This window comes from Myotis daubentonii, chromosome 16 (assembly GCF_963259705.1).
Source record: "Myotis daubentonii chromosome 16, mMyoDau2.1, whole genome shotgun sequence".
In the NCBI taxonomy this organism is placed as follows: domain Eukaryota; kingdom Metazoa; phylum Chordata; class Mammalia; order Chiroptera; family Vespertilionidae; genus Myotis; species Myotis daubentonii.
This window is the reverse complement of record NC_081855.1, coordinates 37,545,716-37,571,229: the sequence shown is the minus strand read 5'-3', so window position 1 is coordinate 37,571,229 and position 25,514 is coordinate 37,545,716. Positions and strand designations below refer to the sequence as shown.

Below are 25,514 nucleotides of genomic sequence, written 5' to 3'. Positions count from 1 at the left end.
CTGAAACTATAAGTATTTTTAGATGTCATCTAAATATCTAAGTTTATAATTATATAAGTGTTTATATATTATCACAAAGGCCACTGAGGCTTATTTTTTAAAAAATCATTTATTGGTTTTGCATATTAAGTAGTCCATTAATCTCTCTCTCTATTTCCCAATCCTTTCTTTTGCAGTCTCTAATGTGCTGTTAAGTCTATCTGGGGAATATTTTGGACATTGTGCTTTTAAATTCTAGCATTTCCCTTCATTCTTTTTTATAGTTCCCGTTTGTCTGCTGAGATTCCTCCTATCTTCAATCACCATGTTTACATTTTCCTTCAAGTCTTTAAACATGTTCACAGCAGCTATTATAAAATTCCAGTCTGCTCACTCTGACTCATCTCAGAGTCTGTTTCTCCCCTTTTAAATTATGAGCCCCTACTTCCTGCTTCTTCACATGTGTAGTGATATTAGATTGTATACTAAACATTGTAGATTATTCATTTCAGAATGTATGTTGTCTTCCCTTGAAGAGTATTTGAGTTCTGGTCTGGTCAGTCTTGGTTTTACTCTTTTCAGGACTGCTCTTTTTCTATTTTATCCATAGTCTTAGGGTGTCATTTTTTATTGTAGAACATGGTCCTTAGTCCTAAAATGTGAGCTTTCTGTGTCATTTAAGTACCCTGAGTTGGTCAGTGAGATCTCTTCACTCTGACTGGGCCGAAACGCCAATATCTGTAAGCCGTGTGTTCCAGTCTAGCTCCCCGCCAGCTCTCAGCAGCTCTCCGCTAAGCCTTTCTGAGTCTCACCATGCACCTCTGCAGCCCATCCTCATCTAAAAACCATAGAGGACATCCATATGAACTTCTGGGGGCACCTCTCTGTTCAACCCCTTCCTCTCTGAGAGCTTTCCCCGCCAATCACAGCTTCCTCAGTAGCTCTATGGCCTTCAGCTCAGTGAGACCATCATGCACTTCTTTAAAAAAAATATTTTTATTGATTTCAGAGAGGAAGGGAGAGGGAGAGAGAGATAGAAACATCAATGATGTGAGAGAATCATCGATCCCCTGCCTCCTGTACGCCCCACACTGGGGATGGAGTCCACAACCTGGGCATGTGCTTTGACCAGAAATCAAACTGTGACCTCCTGGTTCATAGGGTGACACTCAATTGTTGAGCCACGCCGGCCGGGCCATCATGCACTTCTTAGGCTCCACCCTTTCTCCCTATATTCCAGAAAGTCACCCTGACAGAAAGCTGGCCAGGTGTAGGGCTCACCTCATATGTTTCCCTCCCCTCAAGGATTATGCATCCGCTTTGCCTAAGTTCTGGTCAAAAGCAGTTTCTCAGATATTTTGTCTAAATTCTCTGTTGTTAACTATAGGAGAGCAAGTTCCATATCAGTCACTTTGTCATAGTCAGAAGCAGAAGCTCTGTGATTATTTTATTTATCTTCACCGCCTCCACCATTACTGGACAGTGAGATCCTTGAGTGCATGGACTACAGTTTATTATCTTTATAGTCCCTGATAGGCCCTCAGTAAATAAAAGAATCATTTCCTATTTTTGACCTTCTTAGCAGCCTTTGGTAGTTAATTTTAATAAAATGTTAATCAAGCAAAAATGTTGGGGGACCTGAGTGTCCATTCTGTTATTTGCCCAAGTGCCAAACTCCCCAGGTAATAGGACCACGGAGGAGTATCCAATGCATCACAGGTAGTAAAAAAAAAAATCTTTCCCAAGATCTATTTAAGGGGCAAAGGTCACATTATCTGGCTCCTTGTCCAACCTTGGCCAGACTGACACCAAAATAGGAACCCTTTCCTTGTACTCTCATTAACAGTCCATCTCCTTGGAGAAGCCACTCCTACTCAGTTCCTCGTTGGCACCACTATAAGTTGGAGGAACCAGGTTTGTGGGCATTTCTTGGACCTCTTGCCCTCAAGGTCATGCTTCATTCCCCTTTGTCCTAAAGGTCAGAAGGTCTCTGGATTCAGGTCCTTGCCCCACCTCTTAAAGTTAGATGGTCTTGGAAAAGTCTCCAAATCCTCTCTATATTCCTTTTCCTTATCTGTTAAAAATAATTATCTGTTCCCTGCCCTTCTCCCCATCCGAGACCCCACTCTATACCTTCCTAACACACTTGGTTATGAGGTTCTGTGAGACCATGAATATGAAAGGTCTTTGGAATCTGAAAAGCACAGAGGGATATATTATTTTTGTTATTATTTATGGAGAGATTGTAGCCCTGTCAGTGCAAATCCATTCCACCAGTTAAGAAAACTAAGTATGGAGCAGCGTATTGGCCCAGAATCTTCTCCTCCTACACCTTTGGCAGAAGCTCTTCCGTCCATGGAGAGAGGATGACCCAGCTGTTTCTTTGGCTTGAAAGAAAATGGGCTTTTCAGAGTTCACACGGACTAAAAGTGTCATAACTTGGAGTTTCTGGGCTTTGGGGAGCTATCTTAGCAACTACGCCTAGATTTTTATCAAGGTAGTGGTGGCAGGATGAGCTCAGCCTTGGCATCTAACATTCATTCACAAGCACGTAGTGGGCACCTCCTGTTTGCCGGGTGCTCCTCAGCATAGTGAGGGTGCAATTGTGAAGATGGCCAGACCCTGCCCTCCAAGAACCAGAGCCCAGACGGGGGGCCTGAGGCAACCCAGTTCTGTCTTGGATGCATCCTCACGTGAGCCGGACTTTCCTCCGCTGAGAAGAAAGTGTGAGGGCCCAAGGGTCTTCCATCCCAGCTCAGCATACAGGGCCAAGCCTGGGTGCAAGCTCCGTGCCCACAGAGGATATCACGTGACTGCTCTCACCCCTGTCAGACCAGACCAGACCCTTTCCCCACCCAAACCCCAAGCCAGGAAGATGCCTCATTCTGATACCAGAGCTGCTGCTTGGCTTCTGGCCCCGAATTCCGTTGTTTCTAAATCCCGGGGGACCCTTCTTGAGGCCCTGCTCCCGTGGATCCAAACTTGCAGCTGGACTCAGGCCCTCTTTACTCTCCTTCTTAAGAGACAGAGGAACGTAAGGGTTGTCTGCACAATAGTTAGGTAGCCAGGGTTTGAATCCTACCTCCACCACCTGCTAGTTCCATGATCCTGGGCAAGTTACTTACCTGCGCTAAGTTTTGTTTTCCCCATCTGTAAAATGGGGACTGGATGGAAAAAGTGAATGTAAGTCATTTAGCACAGGGTCTGCGCATTCAATACATGTGAGCTGTTTCTCCCCTTTAGGATCAACTCATCTATTCTGGATTTCAGTTTATACCCAAATTCTGCCTACCAGTCGTAATTCCCACTGCTTCACTGTTGCTGCCTATCACTAGGCCCCCTGGGCAATGCTGGTCAAACTGGGGCAGAAAGATATTACAGGCAATGGGCAGGGTCCTGGCTAGGCAAACCGACCACCCTCTGACAGCCCCCGGGTCAGGTTCCCTGGCCCTGCAGCAACCCGTGCTGATCCTTGGCATAATGAGTGCTGCTGGGACAAGTCTCACCTTGTCCCAAGTTCATGGACTCCTTTTCTTGCCAAGACCTAAAAGCATCAGGTCCCTGATCCCGTCAGAACCCAAGGACAAGGCACCTGGGGCCCCTTTTCTCAGGAAAAGCGTTTTCCCACCCTTTCACCCACAGGGCTGCTCTATTTTCAAGTCTTGACCACTTCCTGTCTTGACTATGACAAAAAGTTACCAGCCAAGCCCAGCTGACTCCTGAGATATGACAGGCACGCCGGAAAAACCTGGGCATTAGACCAAGGTCTGGGCCAAATAGAGGGCCCCTGGGATTCAGCTTTTCCCTGAAAGAATGACAAAGAGTGGGATGACTGTGAACCGAGCCTCAGGTCAGCCGTATGCCTCACTTCCCCATGGCTCTGGATGTTTCCAACCCAGGAAGACCTGAAGTCCTTGACCCTGACCTGGAGGCCGTGAGGACTGAGGGAGGAGGAGCGGGAGACCCACACGTCCTGCACTCCGCCTGGGAACCCTGGCAGGAGAGCACCTCCACCTTGCTGGCCCTCCTCCTCCCTATCTTTCCTCTCCACCCCTCTTGCTCCATTCTCTTCCCTCGGGCCTCAGGCACCTGTGCCTACACCTGGGTAGTTACAACTGCCTTTCATCTGCCTTCCTGACCCACTCTGTCTTTGGTTCTTCCCCAGGAACCCCCACACCCATCCCCTACATAGAGGATTTTGTATGTGGTGAAACCTTCAGACTGGGGTCATCCTAGTTTGTGAATGCCCTATTTTTCTAGAGTTTTCCTTTGCTCGGGTCACAAAATGAAGGTGTTTCCTACTGCTTCCTAATTTGACTGGGCAATCTACTGAGTAAGATTTCATCTAAGTTGGCAGAGTGGTGATAACTCTGCAGCTAGCATTTATGAGGGCTTATTACGTGCCGGGCACTGTGCTAAATGTTTCATACACGTTACCTTGTAAAATCTTCACAACTTCCTGAAAGTAGGTATTGTTTTTATCCTTGTTTTATAGATGAGGACACTGAGGTCCACAGAGGGAGAGTCACTTGCCCAAGGTCACTGGTAAATTGTAACCCTCAATTTCAAACCCTGGCATTCTCCATACCCAGGAGCCTTCAATGCTTACCCCCTAAGAGGTGACTCATAATAGGCACTTGGGACACTGTAGCAGGTGACCATGGATACTCTTTGAGGTAGGGGGACATAACTGATTCTGATCAAGGGCACGTACCTCGGTTGCAGGCTCCATCCCTGGTCCTGGTCGGGGCATGTGCAGAAGGCAACCAATCAATGTGTCTCTCTCACATTGATGTTTCTCTCTGTGTGTCTCTCCTTTCCCTTCCACTCTCTCTAAAAGTCAATGGGAAAATATCCTCAGGTGAGGATTAACAACAACAAAAAGAAATAAATTAAAAAATAATAATTGTAGCATGTTAAAAGATGGGAGATATACATGATGGAATTGCTGAAAGTACATGAAATTAGCTACATAGGTATGACATAATCCCAGCCCTTTTTATCTGTGGTAATTTTTTTAATTGTGTCTTTTATCAAGCTAGAAAACAAAGTAAAAAATATGGCAGTGATTATGTAGCAAGACCCAACAAATACAAAATGCTCAGAAAAAAAGCAATGTTGAAACATGTCCACCTAAGCTGCAAATCAAATCAAGCAAGTGACTCACTGCCTCCCCTCTCTACCCTCAAAAACTCTTCCTGCTCCATCTCTCCCCGCAATGACCCACGAGATGCATCTCAACCAGTTGCCCAGATGCCACGGAGAAGAAACCAGAGAGATGGGTCACCAGGGAGGCGGGCCCTCATTCCACCTTCCCAGCTGGAGCCCAGAGCAGAATCCTCCATTTCCTTTGCGGTGGATTTCTAAACTCCTGCTCCTGGGAAGGGTCTGACTCACATCCCACCGCCGGTTCCTTCTCTTCCAAATCACCTCGGCACTTCTGCTCCGATGTTGTTACACGCAGGTTTGATTTTCTCTGTAACCTGGCAGGTTTGTACCGAAGGAGCCACAGCGCTTTGCCCTCTGCTTTCCGTGCAGGCCTGTGATCAGGCCAGAGCACACACGACAGCCGGATAAAGACAAGGTTTGAGGAGAGGGAAGAAAAAGCCACCAGACTCCTTAGAGCTGGAAGGGACTTCCGGCGCATCCTTGACTCCTTTACTTCAAAAGGAAACGGAAGCCTGGAATGAGAAAGTGGCTTGATAGGTGTCAACCTGCACAGCATGGGGCTGAGGGGTCAGCCAAGGCAAGGGCTCTATAGCTGGGGCTTCAGAGCGCAGGCCTAGGCAGCGAGAGGACTTGGGTCTGATTCCTGAAGCTTCCAACACACTCGCTGAGGGCCCCTGTGAGGGCTAGTTAGCCTTTATCAGCCTCAGCTCCCTAGTTTGTAGAATGCGGGCAATTGCACCTGCTCCAGCGGGGAGTCGCTGGGAAGAGCATTGGGACATGCCCAGGAAGCACACGGAAGGGCGTTAGCACAGGGTAAGCAGGCATAAAGGCAGTAAGGTCAACAACGATGGGCACTATTTCTCTCTCCATTTGTCCCCCAGGTATTTCTATTATTTGAGGGTTTCCCAAAAGAATAACAGTTGCTTCATTTTCCTTCTTCCGCTAGAGCTGTTCCTCTGCCTCGAATACCCTTCTCCCCGCCAGAGCTAATATGTACTGAGTCCTTGGTAATATGTTACAGACACTGTTTTAAGTGCTTTACAGGTATTAGCTCATTTGTAATAACCCAATGGGGTCAGGACTAGTATTTTCCGGATGTTATAGATCAGGAAAGTGAGGTTTGGTGAGGTTGAGAAACTTGCCCAAGGTTCACACAGCTCGTATAGACCCATCCTGACCTGCGAAGACATTAACTCTGCTGTCTACTGCCTCTATGTGTCAAAATCACCCTCTACCGTTTCAGTGCCAGCTCCTCCTCCTCCAAAGAGCCTTCTCTGATCTCCCAACTGGAAATAATCTTGCTTCTCCCTTTAAAATTCCCCCACTTCTTTGTTAGTAACTGAGAACCTTTGCCTTCTACTTGATGATATTTTTGTATTTGTGCACAGTGCATGGCTTAGCTTACCTATCAGTCTTGATATTCCTTGAGGGCAAGGACCAGGTGCTGTTTGATTTTATAAACTCCAAAGGCCTGGCAAAATGCCAGCTGCCATTATAAGAAATTAGACCCTGACCAAATATCACAAAGACCCAATTCTAAGTCAAACCCAAATCTCTCAGTGCCAGCAAAAAAATGCATTAAGTAAATGATTGTGAAACTAACCACCATTCAAAAGAGCTCTTTCCACATTCTCACTGGTGACCAAGATTTTGAATGCTTGATCTTTGACCTCTGGCTTCTCCTTAACATTCAGAGCACAGAGAGGCGAGCTGAGAGCTGAAGTGTGGGTGGAAATGGAATGGGAGCAAGGGTAGGGCCAAGGCAACCTTCTTTTGGACTCTGCTTTGAACCCCGGGAGATGGAAGTTGAGGGAGCCCTGAGACCAGCGCTGCGAGATGGGCTGTTTCAAGTCCTCAGAAGCCGAGACCAAAGTTCACACGCCACAAAGAAAACCGAGGCCAGGACATCATCCGCTCTCTGTTCCTACACTGACCATGGCCCTTGGTTACAAAATGAAATGTCTGTCCCTAGTAACACTATAAGAATTTATGTAAATGCAAAACGACTAAGATTTTCTAGAAAGTGCGCACACTCTCTTCGGTATGACCAAAAGTTTGTGAGATGGGAAGCATCTCCATTTGATGCTGGACTCTGTTACAAGAAAAAATAAACTGGTAGGACAGTGGGCATGACCTTCAAGAAGATTTACATCCACAAGGAGCCCACATATCTGAGGGAGGAAGCCCAGTGGAGGCCATTGGAACATGATAAAGGAACAGAGGAGAAGTGACCACAGGAATGCGGTTGAGACTGTGGGCCCCGGGCCCCAGCTGTGGGGAAGGGAGGAGGAATGCACCCAGGCAGATCCAACAGAGTCTGAGGCAAGATCCAGAGGAACTTGGTAGGAATCCTCATTCAGCTAAAAGTGAGGCCTCGAAAGAAGTACTAAAAGGTGGAACTTCCTCTCTAAACCTAAGTGTGACCCAAGGAATGGCTGGGGGAGAGGTGGAAATGAAGGGAGTGCTGGGAGAAGGAGACGAACTATCTGAGAGCACATGGCTGCCCGGAAGGAAGGCTGGCCACAGCAGATGCAACGTCAAAACACTCAGGGGAAAGATAAACAGGATCCCACAAAGGCTCTGAAACAGCAGTTCTTACCCTTTGTTGAGTCTCTGACCCCTTTGAAAACAATATGAAAATTCTCTCCTTGGAAAAAGAGCATGAATGTCCCCACAAGGGTCTTCCTGGTAAAGAATCTCTGATCCTATCACCGGAGGAATGGCTGGTACTCACAGCAGAACTGGAAACAACTAAAAAAGGAAACAGGTTGGGGAAGGGGCTGAAAGATGGAGCTGAGGAAAGACAGTTCTGCAGGGTTCTTATCCACCACGATGGAAGGAGGGGTAGCCAACAGCAAATTACTAATAAAAGTTGCGGCACGGGACTGTGAGAGCAGGCCCAGAAGGCATAAGTCCGAACGAGGTGGAATTTTTTGCTTCATGTTAAAATGAACAAAAAGAGGCTGTTCATAGCACCAAGAACAGGAAGGGCTGGCAGTGTGACATCAGCAGCACATCCCAACCTCTATTTTGACCTCAGTTCTGTCTTTTCTGTCAATGAGATTAATTTCCAAACTGTAACATGTGACACTACATTGCTAAGAAGAAACGGAGCTCATGGAATCACACACCTGGGCGTCTTACTGAAAGCATGCTGCTGCAAGTGTGCCACCTAGTGGTAGGAGGCAGATGTTGCATCATTAGCCATCTTCACAAACACACATTCTACCTTAAAAGCCTTTTAACCTAGAGGAGGTCAAACACATGATGGCACTATGCTAAATGCTGCTCCGCTCTCAGGTTGATTACACTTTACTAGAAGTCTCCAGGCTCTCCTCTAGCTCTGATATCTTCAGTTCAAATTCGGTGATTGCATTAAGGAGACTAAATTATGGCCATTGCTAAGTAGCAGAGACCCCTGGCAGTGGGAAAATTCCAAAGGGTAGGAGGAATACTTCAGGCAGAAAGAGGAGTGCACATCAGGAGGTAGGAATAACATGGATCAAGCAAGAAGGGAGGAGAAGGAAGAGGAAGAAGCGGAGGAGGAAGAGGAGGAGAGGGGGCAGAGCAGGGAGCTAACAGCGGGGACAGAGGTCAGCTGGCTGCTGCAAGTGCTGTTCCTAGGAGACTGGGGCAAATAAAGGAAGGCCTTAGACACTGACAGGAAGGTTTGAGGATGACCAGTAGGCCGTAGGGAGGTTTTGTAAATCCTAATTAGGGAAGATAATTTATGAAATTGGCATTTTCTGAATATTAATATTATGCTGTTGGTTTGCAAAGTGAACTCTGTACACGGAGGGCAAGAAGAAAGAGGCAGACCCTCCAGATCGGTAAGTAGCAGGTTTGATAAGAACGGGAACTTAGGTATGAGGTTTGTTTGGGGCAGCAGAAAGATAAGTAGATCTCGGCACCAGAATCTTCCAGGTTTAGGTAGAGACTTTAATGGGGCACAGTCACATACACAGTCCAGATGGTCTCAACAACACAGTGCTCATTCAAGGCCGTGTCCTTGAAACAGCTCCTAGTATTGGAACAGTGGACAGAGGGTACACGCCAAGGACAAGGGAGGGGGTGAGGAGCCTCGAATGCCCTGGTCCACCTCTAGGGTCAGCTGGCACTCACATTCTCTTGATGACCTCCTCCAGCTTGCCTCTCCATGCTCTCTTGCCCTCCCAGCCTGAGGTCTGTGCTCCCTCTGACCCAACCCTTTCCAGGGCCCTAAGCTGGAGCCCGGGGTATGGAGCCCAGGGTTTGAACAGGGAGTCAGGGAGATGGCCAAAACATGCAAGGCCCAAAGCTTTGTACCTAAAGGGCCACATCAAGAAACAAGGACCATAAACAAAATGTGGTAACACATACAATCAAATACTTATTCAGCCTTAAAAAGAAGAAAATTCTGAATATGCTAAAACCTAGATGAACCTTGAGGACGTTAAGTGAAGTGAAATAAGCCAGTCACACAAAGACAAATACTGTCCAACCCCATTTAGATGAGGTATCTAGAGCAGTCAAATTCATAGGGACAGGAAGTAGAATGGTGGTTGCCAGAGACTTTGGCGGGAGGGAGTAGTTGTTGTTTAAGGAGTATCAAGGTTAAGATTTGCAAGATGAAAAGTTCTGGAGGTTGGTTGTACAACAGTGTGAATATACCTAGCACCACAGAATTGTACACTTAAAAATGGTTAAGATGGAAAATTTTATATTATGTGTATTTAACCACAATTTTTTTAAGCGGCAAGGACCATATATCTGAGGAGTCCCTGGTGTCCTCAGAGCTCCTGGTGCCTCTCTCCTTCCTTGCCAGCTGGAGGTGGATAAGCTGGACAGTGAGCCTTGGAAGGAACGGAACTCCCCCTATTACCACTCCTCAAACCGCAGACCCTCCAGAGCTCTCTGCTCGTGGTCTGACCCTCATGCTTCTATCTAGATCAGCCGTGGGCAAACTATGAAATGAATAAAACTAAAAAAAAAAAAAAGACCTTACCCTTTTATGTAATGATGTTTACTTTGAATTTATAGTAGTTCACACAAACACTCCATCCATGCTTTTGTTCCGGCCCTCCGGTCCAGTTTAAGAACCCATTGTGGCCCTCGAGTCAAAAAGTTTGCCCACCCCTGATCTAGATCCATGGGGAGCCCTTGTCTCCTGACTCCCAGATACTACTCATTTCTCTGAGGAATACACATGAGGCCTCAAGTGACCTCTCTCTCTCTCTTTCTCTCTCTCTGTTTCACACACACACACACACACACACACACACACACACACACACACACACACCCCTAAATTAATTAGTGTTTAAGAAACAACTCAGAGACTGGTGAGGATCAGGGAACGCGGCCCAGCCTTGCTGGAGCTGTTTATTTGCAGGGAGGGCTATGGGCCCATGAGGCACTCGGGCTGTGGTGCAGTGATGAGTCCAGGACTCCCGCTCCAGCTCCGTCACTCAGGGCCTCTCACTAACTCACCCTGGGAGGGCTAGGTCCAAGGGCCAGGCACCTGGAAGAAAGTGCTAGATGGAAAGGGCATCTCTCCCTCCATACCCAGTCCCTCCCCGGCCCTCCCATAACGGACCCCACCTCCCTATCAGGATGGCACCAAGCCCAGGGGAAGACAGAGAAGAGAGTGAGGAACAGGGTCAAGAGCACAGGGCAGGGACACTCCTTCCACCTGGGACCTGGCTTTCTCATCCACCAGAACCTGCACAAGCGGCCCCAGGCCTGAGGGAGAAAATGGTGTCTGGCCTTGAGAGACCCTAGGAGAGGCAGGAGGATGTGGCTGATGAGAGTCAAGGTAGGGTGCAAAGGCCAGGGAGGACAGGAAGCTGGGCGGGAAGGGAATGAGGAGAGGACTCAGGAGCAAAGGGGTTGGAGAGGAGATGATGGAAGGGGCTGGGCTGCGCTCCAGTTGTCAGCCCCTGCGGTTTCCTCTCCGGGGTCAGGGCTGGGCCAGAAGAGTCTGGGCATGTGATGTTGCTCCAAAGCCCCTCTGTGGCCCCAGGAAGGACCAGGTTCGAGAGGTTGTACTCACCCTGGAGGGGCCTGCTTCACCCCGACATGATGTGCTTGACAAAGGCTGGGAAAGAAGACAAAAATCAGCCATTGGCCCTGGCTGGTTTGGCTCAGTGGATAGAACATCAGCCTGGGGACTGAAGGGTCCCCGGTTTGATCCCAGTCAAGGGCACATGTCTGGGTTGTGGGCTCAATCCCCGGTGGGGGTCATGCAGGAGGCAGCCAATAGATTCTCTCTCATCATTGATGTTTCTATCTCCCTCTCCCTTCCTCTCTGAAATCAATAAAAAAAAATTTTTTTTAAATCAGTCCTTGCCCTGGCCAGTTTGGCTCAGTGGATAGAGCGTCGGCCTGTGGACTGAAAGGTCCCAGGTTCGATTCCAGTCAAGGGCATGTACCTTGGTTGTGGGCACATCCCCAGTGGGTGGTGTGCAGGAGGCAGCTGATCAATGTTTCTCTCTCATCGATGTTTCTAACTCTCTATCCCTCTCCCTTCCTCTCTGCAAAATATCAATAAATTTTTTTTTTTTTAAATCAGCCCTTGAACTTGGCCCTTCTCAGCTCTTTATTGCCCTCTTGGCCCCTTAAACCTCTTCCCTCCTCCCTATATTGCCTGACTTCAAACCTTCCTACTATCCCTTCTCCAGACTGTGGTTCTTTCTCTTATTTGAGGATTGGTGGGAGGAGCTGGAAGAGGGAAAGAGACCTCAGTTGTGCTCTCTGTCCCCTCTGTGCTGATACTCAACATAAATGAAATATATTACCTTTACTAGTCCCCACAACCTTGAGAAAGGTACCTGCATCACCCCATTTCTCAGATGAGAAAACTGAGGCTCAGAGAAGGTAAGTGACTTAATCAAGGTGATATAGCTCATGTATCACAGATCTATCTCCAAATTTCATGCTTCTTCCATTATACCAGGATGGAAAGGAACAACACCAAAGCCAAACTGGTGGCCATGTCCACTAGTTCCTGGATCTGTTCTCCTCTGCAGTCCGCCCGGCCCACACTGTGCTTGCCCTTCCTTGCCTGGGTACGCGGGGAAGCGAGGCATGACCTGATACCTTCGTAATTGATGCAGCCATTGGCATCCTCCTGCCCAGCTAACAGCTGCTCCACTTCCGCCTCAGTCATCTTCTCTCCTGGGGTGGGAGGCAGGAGGCTCTTAGTTGCAGATGGCAAAGGAGGGACAGGAAAAACCCAAACACCCCCTCAAGTCTGAAGGACTTCCTGACCTGGGAAGTGGTCAGACCATACCTCCCCCAAAGGCACTGCAGAGTGGAGCCAAGGGTCTTACAGCCCTTCCTAGGCCCCCAGGCCTCTCCCTCTGCCTTGCAGCTCTCACTGGGTGAACAGACCAGGGCCCCAGTGACCAAGGCAAAGGTAAGGACAGGAACCCTGGGTCCCACCTCTCAGGCCTCAGCGGTCACCCCTGCTCTGCCAACCTGCTCCCCTCTTCTTCCAAACCCAGCTGGGGCAGGGAGCCAGGGCTGGACCAGGATGTGATCCTCAGGACGCAGGGACTCCCCAAAGCTGCCCCCGGGCACCTCCCACCCCTCCACTCTGCTTCTGCCCGGCTGGCATACCCAGGGTGGCAAGGACATGGCGAAGCTCAGCGCCCATGACCGTGCCGTTGCTCTCCTTGTCGAACACGCGCAGCCCCTCCACAAAGTCCTCGTAGGTGCCCTGCTCCTTGTTGCGGGAGATGTGCTGCAGGATGGGCAGGAACGTCTCAAAGTCCAGCATCTTGGCATTCATCTCTGCAGGTGGCAGGGGAAGGAAAGAGAAGTGACATGAGCAGAATCGCAAAGGGAGCAGAGGGGCCTCCCCCCAGCTCTGCCGAGTGGGACCCATCCCTGGCAGCACCCAGGGCTTGGCTGCAGCCACTTCTGGGTGGGACACCCAGCCAGTGATCCTGGAGGGCCCAGAGCCCACAGGAGCAGGGCAGGAGGCTGGCTCCGGGGCATTCTTCTCAATGAAAGGGCAGAAGCGAAAAGGAACCACCAGACCTCTGAGCTCCAGGTGGGGAGCTGAGGGTGGCAACAACAGAATCTGAGGGGCCCAACTGAGACTTCGGACATGTGACAGACATACAGTCACAGAGGCAAACTGCTAGGATTGCAAAAAGAAAAAAAATTTTATTTTTTCTAACTCAGCATTTGGGGTTCATTACTGGACCACATTGACTAGAGCTATCTGAAGCAATAATTTTTACAAATTTACAATTCTCTTATGACTAGTATACTTCTCCCCCATTGTAGTGTGTATATGTGCTGCCGAAGCGAGCACAATTGTAGTGTGTTAAAAAGCTTCAATTTAATACAGTGGTTCTCAGCCTTGGCTGCACATTAGAATCACCTGGGAATCTTTTTAAAATCCTGATTCCTGGGCCTCATCCTCCGGAAATTCTGTTTCTTTGTGACTAATGTTGTGGCCCCACCCCATAACAAAGAAACAGAATTTCCAGCGGATGAGGCCCAGGAATCAGGATTTTTAAAAAGATTCCCAGGTGATTCTAATGTGCAGCCAAGGTTGAGAACCACTGATTTAATAGATGTAAACCATTTTTAAAAAATATTTTTTATTGATTTTAAAGAGGGAGAGGGAGAGAGAGAAAAAACACATCAATAATGAGAGAGACTCATCAATCAGCTGCCTCCTGGACCCACTCCCCACAATGGGGATGGAGCCAGCCACCCCAGGCATCTGCCCTGATGGGGAATCCCCTGACCTCCTGGTCCACAGGTGGGTGTGTAACCACTGAGCCACACTGGCTGGACTCTTTCTTTTATAACAACCTAGAAACCCCTCCAAATGGAAGTGCCCAGATATCTTTTGACCCCTGAGAAGCCCTGCCGACCTGAACAAGCTTCTGGTCCTTGAAAGATCAGACGGAGGCCTAAAACCAGGACTACAGGCTTTCTTAGAGGGAAAGCACCTGCCGGGCTGCCTCACAAGACAGCAACACGTGCAGGGGTGGGCACGCCTTTTGAGGGGCGGAATGGGAAGGGGTGGGGGGCTTAGTGTACTCGGTGGACACTGATTGGGGTTTACTGCATTGTCCATATAGGACAAGGGCTTAGGGTATTTGGCAGGTGTGGATTGGTGGTCCAATGTATAGTCCATATAAGGTACCTGGTTAGTCACTCAGGTATTTCTGGGCTGCAGGTTACGTCATACCCCGCCCACCAGTTGGGGGAAGGGAGGATCTATCAGTCCTCTGGCCCTTTCCTACCCACATCCTTCACCCTGCACTGGTGTCTTCACCAGCAAGAGGAGGAGGGGAGGGGTCAGAACAAAGGAAGGGGGAGGGGACCTCCAGAGATGGTGCACCCTGGGTGGGGGTGCTCCTGCCATGTCTGCATGTCTGCCTGGCCCCACCTAGTGCCAGCACCTCTGAGGAGCAGGACCTGTGCGAAAGGACTGGGGCAGGAGCAGCTGTTAACTTTACTGCCTCACATGACAGATGACATTCACCAATGAGACACACTCCCTTGCACCACTTTCTAAACTCCCATTGGCCGAATGCAAATGAGTGAAAGAGGCATCGCTCTAGAGCTAATCTTGAATCCGCTCTAATTTCTATTAAATGAGTAATTTGCCACCCTCAGTGCTCTGACCATTATCAGACAAATTATTTGTGATAAAACTCACAAGGGTCACAGGATATCTCAGCGCTGTGACGCCTAGACGAGGGGCTCCCGGGTGGGGAGTGGGGGCGGGTGGTTAGTTATCAGATTCCCACCGAGCCTCCCTTCCCAGTGTCCCTGGCACCCTTGAGTGTCAGAGGAGGATAGGATGTCGCTTTGCCCTCCAGGAGCAAGGCCAGGCCACATTCTGCAAGGGTCAGCTACGTGGGGAGGGAGGCTGGGCGAGAAGGGATACAGGGGAGAAGGGAGGGAGGGGCCCACAGGAGGCAGATCTGGGCGAAAGGCCCAGCGGCTGACCTTCGGGCTTGGGCTTGCCCAGGACGCGCAGCACCTCCGCGTTGGTGGGGTTCTGGCCCAGCGCCCGCAGCACGTCCCCACACTGCGCGTAGGCGATCTTCATCTCCCCAGTCGGGGTCCGGTCGAACAGCGAAAAGGCCTCTTTGAACTCTGCGGAGAGACGACCCAGCTCAGCCCCCTGGGCCAGGGGAAGGCAGGGGCGGGGGGCTGATCAGCCTCCACCCGGGCTGAAGGGCAGCCCAATGTGGCTTATAAAATGTTTCAATATTTCCCTCCCGGGTCCTCCCTGGAGCGCACACCCGCCCTGTTTTCTGACATCTAAAGGGGCAGCCTAGGGCCTCCGTGACCTGTTCCAACGCTGGGTCTGGGATCTCTGCTATCAGTCGGTTGTCACATAATGAATGTCTCCCCTGCTTCCAGCCCTCCCAGCCACCCATCCTCCCCAGGTGCAGGTGAGGATCCTGACTGTTGAACATGTCAGGGAAGTGAAAGCAGCACTGGTTCAGGGGTAAGAATTCCTGGCTTTGCAGACCTCGGTAGGATAAGCCGGGCGGGTCTGTTTTCCTGGCACCACGGGGAGCAACAGCGCCACCCATCGGGCATGCCCAGTTACTGGGAGTGTCAGAGGAGACGGCAGCATGTGGAGGCACTCTGCGAAGTGATCATACCTGTTCGAAAGCCAGCTAATTAATATCAGTACTTCCTGTTCCGGGCTCAAAGAGGGCTCCCAGGCCCGAGAAGATGACACGGTGGAAACAGACCTTCCGACTCTGCCACTGACCAGCACATGGCCTCAGGCAAACCACTAACCTTTGCGCGTCCTCCTTTCTTTGGCTCTAAGTGGGGATACAGCGTTCACCTGAGTGGGTTGCTGAGGACGACGGGGATTTCCTGGTTCTCAAGCCAGCTTAGATCGACAAGGACTACACTCCCTGAAGGGATCAGGGCAGGTGTCCACGGGGCCAGGCTGAATTAAGACACTCCTGGGCCCTTGCAAAGAACCTTAATTCCTCACTAATTTGGATTCAAGCAGTTCATTACTGGGGATAATTTGGACTGGGAATGGCATTGAAGTTACCTTATACCATCCACAAAGAAATCGTTTACTAAGCAGATTAACAATATAAGCCAAAGAAGAATGTGTAAACTTCTCAGGAGAAAAGCTGTGTTTAAGCCTCTCCAAGTACGTTAGAAACAATTATCTACGTAGAGGCTGCATATGGGTTACTTACAAATCATTCCACATGTCAAAGCTGGCTCCCCAAAACGTTTACTTGTACCTCTTTGTTAGGCTTTGGATGAATTTAAAAGATAGAAAACCGCATGTCTGTCACATTATTGAATAATGGAGTTCAAATTCTATTTTCATTGCTTACTAGCTGTGTGACTTTGGGAAAGTAAATATTTAACCTCTATAAAAATCTCTTCTATAAATGGCACCTGTCTCACAGGGTCTTTTAATTACATCCAAATTAAATACAATAATTTATGTAAAAACCCTTAACACAATGAATGGCACATATCAAATCCTCCAACAATGGTATTAGTATTATTTTACTGACTTTAGCCCTAATTTTACCATTTAACTATGTGACCAAGTCATTTAACCTCAATAAACCTAGGTTTCCACCTCTGTAATAAGGAAATAACACCAATCTCACATCTGTGTTGGAGGGTTTAATTTGTTTTTTTAACTTTTGAAGCAATTAGCTTGCCTTTCAGCACAAATTCAGTGCTCAATAAATACATATTTGTTAGTTGACTCTGAACTCTGACTTTTTGATCTCCTCCTGGTTCACTCAAACGAGTCAGGTCGAATCTAATAAAAGAAGGAATCTCCTCATAAAAGAAGACTATGATGATACCTCGTAGGAAGATGGAACATGAGGAGGAAAGGAATAAGAACAACCTACGACTTGAGTCCTTACTGTGGACCAGGCCCTGAGCTGATCATTTTTCATGGATTATCTCATTAATCTTTACAAAAACCTTATGCTGTCGGTATTATTGCCCTCATTTTGGACCAATGCAGATGTGACTTCTGACCAGCTATCAAGGAAACCAAGGAAATGGTGTGGAGGAAGGAGAAGGAAGAGACTTGCAGCGACTGCTAATGCTCCACCGACCAAGCACTCCCAGTTACTGAGAGCGTCAAATGAGATGGCAGTGTGTGGAGGCACTCTGCAACGTGATAATACCTGTTCAAAAGGAAGTACACACACAGGAAAACCAAACACTGAAGTTTAGCATTGATCCCATAAAAAAAAAAAAAAAAAACCTGGGTGACCTTGAGGTGTCTGAGAGGTGATGCTAATGGGCTCGGAAGAAACCTTTTCTCAATAGTCTGTAGCTTGCTAGAGCAATGAGCAATGATGCTAACCCCTTTCTAGAAGGACATGAAAATCTGGAGAGGGACCAGAGAAGGAAGTCAAAACACCAGGAGATGGGCGGAGGGGCAACCACCAAGTTGGAGGGTGGGTGGAGATCTGGAAGCTTGTCTTGAAGCTACATTAAGTAACACTTTACATAAGATTGAGAAAAATAAATTGTCTTCATCAAAGATGGAGAAGCATTGCTAACGGAGATCACAGGTGGACTAGGGCAACCCCAATCAGTGTTGGCCCTGCCACCATTAGTGGGTGAGCATCTTGGCAGATTTCAGGAGGAAGGAAGAGGAAGCTGGTAACGCAAAGGAGGGCTCTCCAATAACAGGAACAGGAATGGGGGCTTTTAAATACGTTAGAGTAGATTTGGGGGGTAGAGGAGGAAAAAGGCATTTTTGCTACGCATTCATTATGTTCCAGGTGTTCTGGCAGAGCAGTTAAGAACTACTAGTAGATCTGGAATCAGATTGCCTGAATTTGGATCTTGACTCCACTACCGACTGCCTGTGTGAGACTGGGCAAGCCACCCAACTTCTCTAAGCCTCAGCTTTGTCACCTGTAAAATGGGCTGGTAATAGTCCCCATCTCTCAGGGTTGTTGTGAGAATTAAATGAGTTAATGCAGGCTCAAATAATAGCATGTCATAGGCAAAAGTGAGCAAATGGCAAATCAACACCAAATATGTTTGCTATTATGATAATGACTAGAGGCCTGGTGCACAAAATTTGTGCACGGGGTGGGGGAGGGTATGTCCCTCAGCCCAGCCTGCACCCTCTCCAATCTGGGACCCCTTGAGGGATGTCTGACTGCCCATTTAGGCCTGATCCCGGTGTGGGCCCAAACAGGCCTAAACGGGCCTAAACGGGCAGTCAGACATCCCTCTCACAATTCAGGACTGCTGGCTCCCAACCGCTTGCCTGCCTGCCTGCCTGATCACCCCCTAACTGCTCCCCTGCCAGCCTGATCGACACCTAACTGCTCCCCTGCCAGCTCGATTGCCCCCAATTGCCCTCCCCTGTCCGCCTGGTTCCCCCCCAACTGCCCTCCCCTGCAGGCCTGGTCTCCACCAACTGCCCTCCATTGCTGGCCCGGTCACCCCTAACTGCCCTCCCCTGCAGGCCTGATTGCCCCCAACTGCCCTCTCTTCCAGGCCTGGTCCCTCCCAACTGCCCTCCCCTGCAGGCCTGATTGCCCCCAACTGCCCTCTCTTCCAGGCCTGGTCCCTCCCAACTGCCCTCCCCTGCAGGCCTGGTTGTCCCCAACTGCCCTCTCTTCCAGGCCTGGTCGCCCCTAACTGCCCTCTCCTGCAGGCCATCTTGTGGTGGCCATCTTGTGCCCACATGGGGGCAGCCATCTTGTGTTGAAGTGGCGGTCAATTTGCATATTACTCTTTTATTAGATGGGATGGTGATTACTATTATGGTGATGACAACAATTCCTCCTCCTCCTCTTCCTCCTCCTCCTCTTCCTCTAGGAAGTGCAACAGAGAGGGTATGTGTGGGTGGAGGTGGGGGCGGACGGGAGCTGTTAGTACTCACCTTCTATCTGGTCAGCAGTGAAGTCTATCTGTGGGGAGAGAAACAGAGGCGTGAGAGCGCCAAAGGTTTCCAAAGGGAAGCAGAAGTGGCTTCCACCGCAGTCAGGTCACCTCCAACAGCCACTGATGAGGAGGGAGGAGGCTGCGGGCTAAAGGTAGCACACCAGCCCCTGATGAATGGGACACGACTGACAGGCTGTGAAATAATGCAGCCTCCAAGTCTCTCTCAGCACCACTTGTTAAGTGATGATTCCCAGTGAAATGCCCTGGATAACTCTAGAACCTACACCCACTCCCTGCTGTAATTTCTTTGTGTCAAATGTGAATTCCTTGTCCTATCGGCCATAAACTGACCTCACATTCATCCCTTCAGACTCTCCCTGCTCCACAATCCTCCCACAGCCACACCTCCTCTCCCTTTGGGCACCTCCACTCCTCACGCTTGGCCTCCCTTTCCTTTTTTCTTTTCTTTCTTTCTTTCTTTCTTTTTTTTTTTTTGTTTTTTTTTTTTTGTTGTTAATCCTCACCAGAGGATATTTTCCCCATTGATTTTTAGAGAATGTGGAAGGTAGGGCGGGGAAGAGTGCCCAGACACTAGGACCAGGCCTGCCAGTGGTGTCCCACAGGGCGTGGCGCATTAGGAGAACAAATCAGAAATAAAGGTGTCCTGCTGGGGAGATAGTCAGATTTTCTTTTTCCTTTTTAATATATTTTTATTGATTTCAGAGAGGAAGGGAGAGGGAAAGAGAGATAGAAATATCAATGATGAGGAGAACCAAGATGGCGGCATAGGTTAACGCCGGAGTTTGCTGCTTTGAACAACTACTTCAAAAGTGAAACCAAAAAACGGAAGGGATATCACCCAGAACCACAGGAACGCTGGCTGAGTGGAAGTCCTACAACTAGGAGGAAAGAGAAACGCATACGGACACTCAGAGGAGGCACAGTGCTGAAGTCAAATTCTGAGGTGCGGAGTGCGCGGAGCGGGCTGGCGGCGGAGGGCGCGGTTGTTGTTTTCAATCGGGAGGGAGTCGCAGACTCTGAGCACCAGATCCGGGCGAGTCTTTAGGGACCCAGACTCAAACGGGAGAAGCGGGACTGTCTGGCTTTGGTCAGAGCGAGTGCAGCTTTCTCTCCCAGCTTTGCAGCGGGTGCTGGGACTCAGAGAGGCAGAGCCCCTTGGGACAGGACTGAGAGCCTCCATAACTGCTCTCTCCGGCCCACCCTATTGATCCTGTGCGACCCCCCCCGCCCAAGCCCTGCACACAGGCATTTGCCGGATAGCCTCAGGCAAAGGCTAGATTAGCACCTCCCTAAAGGACATAAGTTCTCTCACTGCTGACACAGCTGATTCTCATAGCCACTTGGCCTGGAGGTCAAACCCTCCCTGGAATTAGCTACAACAATCAAGATTTATCTATAAGACTGCGAACAAAGACCACTAGGGGGTGCACCAAGGAAGCATAACAAAATGCGGAGACAAAGAAACAGGACAAAATTGTCAATGGAAGAAATAGAGTTCAGAACCACACTTTTAAGGTCTCTCAAGAACTGTTTAGAAGCTGCCGATAAACTTAATGAGATCTACACGAAAAGTAATAAGACCCTTGATCTTATATTGGGGAACCAACTAGAAATTAAGCACACACAGACTGAAATAACGAATATTATACAGACGCCCGACAGCAGACCAGAGGAGCGCAAGAATCAAGTCAATGATTTGAAATGCGAGGAAGCAAAAAACATCCAACCGGAAAAGCAAAATGAAAAAAGAATCCAAAAATGCGAGGATAGTGTAAGGAGCCTCTGGGACAGCTTCAAGCGTACCAACATCAGAATTATAGGGGTGCCAGAAGATGAGAGAGAGCAAGATATTGAAAACCTATTTGAAGAAATAATGACAGAAAACTTCCCCCACCTGGTGAAAGAAATGGACTTACAGGTCCAAGAAGCGCGGAGAACCCCAAACAAAAGGAATCCAAACAGGACCACACCAAGACACATCATAATTAAAATGCCAAGAGCAAAAGATAAAGAGAGAATCTTAAAAACAGCAAGAGAAAGAAACTCAGTTACCTACAAGGGAATACCCATACGACTGTCAGCTGATTTCTCAACAGAAACTTTGCAGGCCAGAAGGGAGTGGCAAGAAATATTCAAAGTGATGAATACCAAGAACCTACAACCAAGATTACTTTATCCAGCAAAGCTATCAGTCAGAATTGAAGGTCAGATAAAGAGCTTCACAGATAAGGAAAAGCTAAAGGAGTTCATCACCACCAAACCAGGATTATATGAAATGCTGAAAGGTATCCTTTAAGAAGAGGAAGAGGAAGAAAAAGGTAAAGATACAAATTATGAACAACAAATATGCATCTATCAACAAGTGAATCTAAGAATCAAGTGAATAAATAATCTGATGAACAGAATGAACTGTTGATTATAATAGAATCAGGGACATAGAAAGGGAATGGACTGACTATTCTTGGGGGGGAAAGGGGTGTGGGAGATGTGGGAAGAGACTGGACAAAAATCGTGCACCTATGGATGAGGACAGTGGGTGGGGAGTGAGGGCGGAGGGTGGGGCGGGAACTGGGAGGAGGGGAGTTATGGGGGGAAAAAAAAAAGGAACAAATGTAATAATCTGAACAATAAAGATTTAATTAAAAAAAAAAAAAAAGAAATATCAATGATGATAGAGAATCATTGATCGGCTGCCTCCTGCATGCCCCTTACTGGGGATCGAGCCCACAATCCAGGCATGTGCCCTTGACCGGAATCAAACCCAGGACCCTTCAGTACACAGGCCAGATAGTCAGCTTTTCTTGCCAGGCTCTGCCCATAGAGTGATGTATGACCTAGAGTACCTGCGGGTGTTCTTCAGATCCTACACGATGCCTCAGTTTCCCCAGAGTGGTGCCATAACCGAGCTCAGGGATGGGCAACTGCCTTCCTCTCTTGGCCAAGCCAGTTCTGCTTAACTCCTGCCCCTTGGCGGCATCACCACAGATCAACCCGGGCTCCTTGGCCCAACTGCAGGGTCTCTGGGGCTGTGGGGGCGGGGAGGAACCTTAAGAGGGCCAGGGAGGGTCACCCAGTGAGAGCTGGGGTTCTCATCTCCTGCCTACTGGTCACAGAACCTGCTCTGGTTCCTCACCACCCAGCCCTGACTTGAGGCTGATACTCCCAGGGGCCCACCACGCCCAACCTGTTATTAATAGCTCTTCATACCAGTGGCCAGTTGCCCTCTTACATTCCGGTGCCAAGGCTTAAAACTGCTTCGCTCTCCAGAGGCCTCTGACCTGCTCCTTCCTAGGCCTTTGCCCTCCCAGTTCCATTCCTTCGGCAGCTGCGCCGGAGAGCGGGCAGCCTGAAAGGACTGAGTCAGCGGCAGGGCCTGCGCCAGCCCCAGAAAGAGGAACCTGCCAATGTCAGGGAGACAGGGCAGGGCAGAGAGGGAATGGGGCTGGGGTGGGAGCGGAAGCAGGGTCAGCAGCCACCCCAGGTGAGAGCGAGGGTCTTGGCTGGGGTGGGCCAGTGCTCTGCCGATGCCAGATAGGGGCCCAGGCTGAGGCCACAGAAGGAGCTGCCCGCCTGGTGGGGAGGAGGCGAGGGAACCAGGTTTCTCTCACCTCATCTTTGAGAGCGAAGCCTTCCCCAGGCACAGGGAGCACACTCCCTCACTACGGACGTCGCTGACGCCACATTCCGCTGGCAGTTACATTACGTGTCCTTTTTCCATGTAGAAACATACTACCTCTGGGGAAAGGGTCAGTCACTTTCACTTCACTATGGTGGCCTCCAGAGTGCCTTAAAAAGGTTGAATGGCCCTAATCAGTTTGGCTCAGTGGATAGAGCGTCGGCCTGCGGACTGAAAGGTCCCGGGTTCGATTCCGGGCAAGGGCATGTACCTTGGTTGCGGGCAACATCCCCATCCCCAGTAGGAGATGTGCAGGAGGCAGCTGATTGATGTTCCTCTCTCTCTCTCATCGATGTTTCTAACTCTCTATCCCTCTCCTTTCCTCTCTGTAAAAAAACCAATAAAATATATATTTTTTAAAAAGGTTGAATGGTTGCACTTCCCTGCCATTCCCAACTCTGCTGGGCAAGTTAGGGTGACAGAGCAGCGCTTTGTCAGACGGAGCAGAAACCCGTTCTTCTTGAGGGGCAAGACCTACAACCCAAAACACCCTCCCCAGCCCCAGCACCTGCCCCACTGCCCCCCAGGACTGTGATCTGGGGCATGGACCCCATAGCCTCACCCGAGTCCAGCCTCCTTGAAGTAGGTCTCTAAGCTTCAGGCCAATAGGGTCCTGAATGCCACCCCCACCCCATCCCAGGGGCTGAGGCTCACTCACCTTTACACTCTTGGGGTCAAAGGCAGGTTCCTTGGGGGGCTCCGGAGCTGGGGCAGGGGCTGGGGCTGGGGCTGCCTTGGCTGCGTCCTTCTTGGGCTCAGGCTTCTTGGGAGGCATGTTGCCTTGCCGAGATCTTTAGTGGAGGTGGCACCTAGGAAGGAACCAAGAGCTGTGGCACCTGGGAAACGAGACGGGAGCCTGGGCCGCCTCCCTCCCCTTTTATCCTGGGCAGGAGCCCCCACAGAGGGCCTGGGTGAGAGCAAGAGCAGCTGCTACTGACTATAAAAGGAAGAAACACCAGCAGGGGACAGCTGACAACTGTGTATTGTCACCAGGTTTGGTGCTCCCGGCCCCCTCCCCCTCTCCCCACTCCTCACACCCCTCGCAGCCTCTGCCTCTGGGACAGACTGACCCCTTCCTGCCAATTGGTGGAAACCCAGAGGGGCCAGGACAACAGGCCCTCTCAAAAATGCCAGCGTCCAGCCAGAGAGATGAGCTGACTTGAGCAGTTGATAACCCTCACACAAAGCCCAGGGGAGGGTCAGGCTTTTTTTAGCCCCTCCTGCGCGGAGGCAGCCCACTGCACATTCCTTTGAAGCCAAGATCCTTTAAGCTGAGAGCCACTCTGGGGCCTCGCTCTGTCCTGAGGCTCAACTCTCAGGCCTGCAGCCCGGAAGCAGCAGCTGGTCCGGCCAATGCACACTGTCCCACCCCCCACCCCCAATCCACAGGGTGAATGCTCCGTCTTCCAGAGCAGGCACCCTAGGAACTCCACAGACCTCGGGTCCCCACCGAACTTATTCATTCACACAGCAGGTGTCGAGCATTTAACATATGCCCCGGGGACCAGGAGGAGAGGTAGAGAGGTGTGGCTGAAAGGTGAGGGGGACTGGGGGTCAGAAAACTCAGGTCTCAATTTGTACTGTATCTCTAACTCATTCCGTGCCACCTGGATGTGTGTGTGTGTGTGTGTGTGTGCGCGTGCGCGCGCGTGTGTGTGTGTTTACTGTGTACCAGGCACTATTAAGTGCTGTTTATAAAATCTCATTAAGTCTTCATCACAACCCTATAAGGTAAATATTATTATTACTGCCATATTTCACATGGGGAGATTGAGACGAAAAGTAGCAACAACTAACAAGGTCACTCAGCTAATGAGCTATGAGATGCATGAGAGCCCAGGAGTGTCTGATTCTAACGTTTGTGCTTGAATGCTTGATACGACCATCCCATTTATGGGGGACACATATGTCTGTGTGTTCATTAGAAAATTCAGGATGAATACACACTAACTAAAGTGTTAGCAGGAGACACCCCCTGGAGACCTGTGAGGACAGGGCGATGACAGCAATTGGCAGTTTTTTACCCTTTCACTTCCTGTATTCATGGAAATTTTTATAACGAGCATGTGCTGTTTTTGTGAGAAGTGTTGAAAGTCAATAAATGTTCAGAAAAACAACACACACAAAAGCTTAGCCACTGCACAGAATTGCTTTGAGCTGGATCCTGAGACCATAGTTCAGAGGATAAAAGGAAATCATGCTGAGAAAGGCAGAAAAGTCATTTGGCCTTTCTAGGCCAAGTTTCCTCGCCTATAAAACCAGATTGCTAGACTACGGAACACCTGGTCCCTGTTAGCGCCTAAGCTTGCAATCTGCCCCTTCCCAGGCTCCCTAAGCACAGGCTCCAAGTCCCAGATCTTTCGGAACCTGAAGGTTTTACAGATGAGGAATCTAAGCCCAGGGACCTCAAGACATACAGGCAGAGGTGAGCATCTAATTCTGCCCTGTGTGTGGCGCTCTGACACCACCCTGCCCCTCCTGTAACCTGTACCTGCTCTCACTGCTGGTGGGTGATGAGCCTTCAAAGGGAACTGAGGGTGGGGATGGGCCAGGACTTGCCCTAGAGCAAGGCCAGGGTGCGAACCGTAGGCTAGCCCTGGTCCTGGGCTGGTGTGGAGGCTCCTTCGCTCTTTTCCCCTCATCTTTTCTCTTCTTCGGCCTCCCCTGCTCTCTTCCTTCTGAGTCCTTGTCACCTGCTCCCGGGTGCCTCTGCCTGCACCCTTCCCGTTTCCCTGTCTGACCGCTCCGTGACTACCTTATTCCCCAGGAGGGTTGGGAACTCAGG

At 49.6% G+C, this 25,514-nt stretch overlaps 1 protein-coding gene across 1 annotated transcript; it reads right to left on the bottom strand.

Annotated features, from left to right (window-relative positions):
• Positions 1 to 10,476: 10,476 nt before the first annotated feature.
• On the bottom strand, positions 10,477 to 23,589 carry MYL4 (myosin light chain 4). The gene is made up of 7 exons (XM_059668269.1): positions 23,388 to 23,589; positions 19,031 to 19,058; positions 15,109 to 15,258; positions 12,748 to 12,921; positions 12,226 to 12,303; positions 11,180 to 11,224; positions 10,477 to 10,648 (listed from the first exon to the last, which is right to left on the bottom strand). Exons 1-6 carry the CDS (start codon positions 23,502 to 23,504, stop codon positions 11,196 to 11,198), a joined length of 576 nt encoding a protein of 191 aa, XP_059524252.1. The 5' UTR covers positions 23,505 to 23,589; the 3' UTR covers positions 10,477 to 10,648; positions 11,180 to 11,195.
• Between the last annotated feature and the right edge of the window lie 1,925 nt (positions 23,590 to 25,514).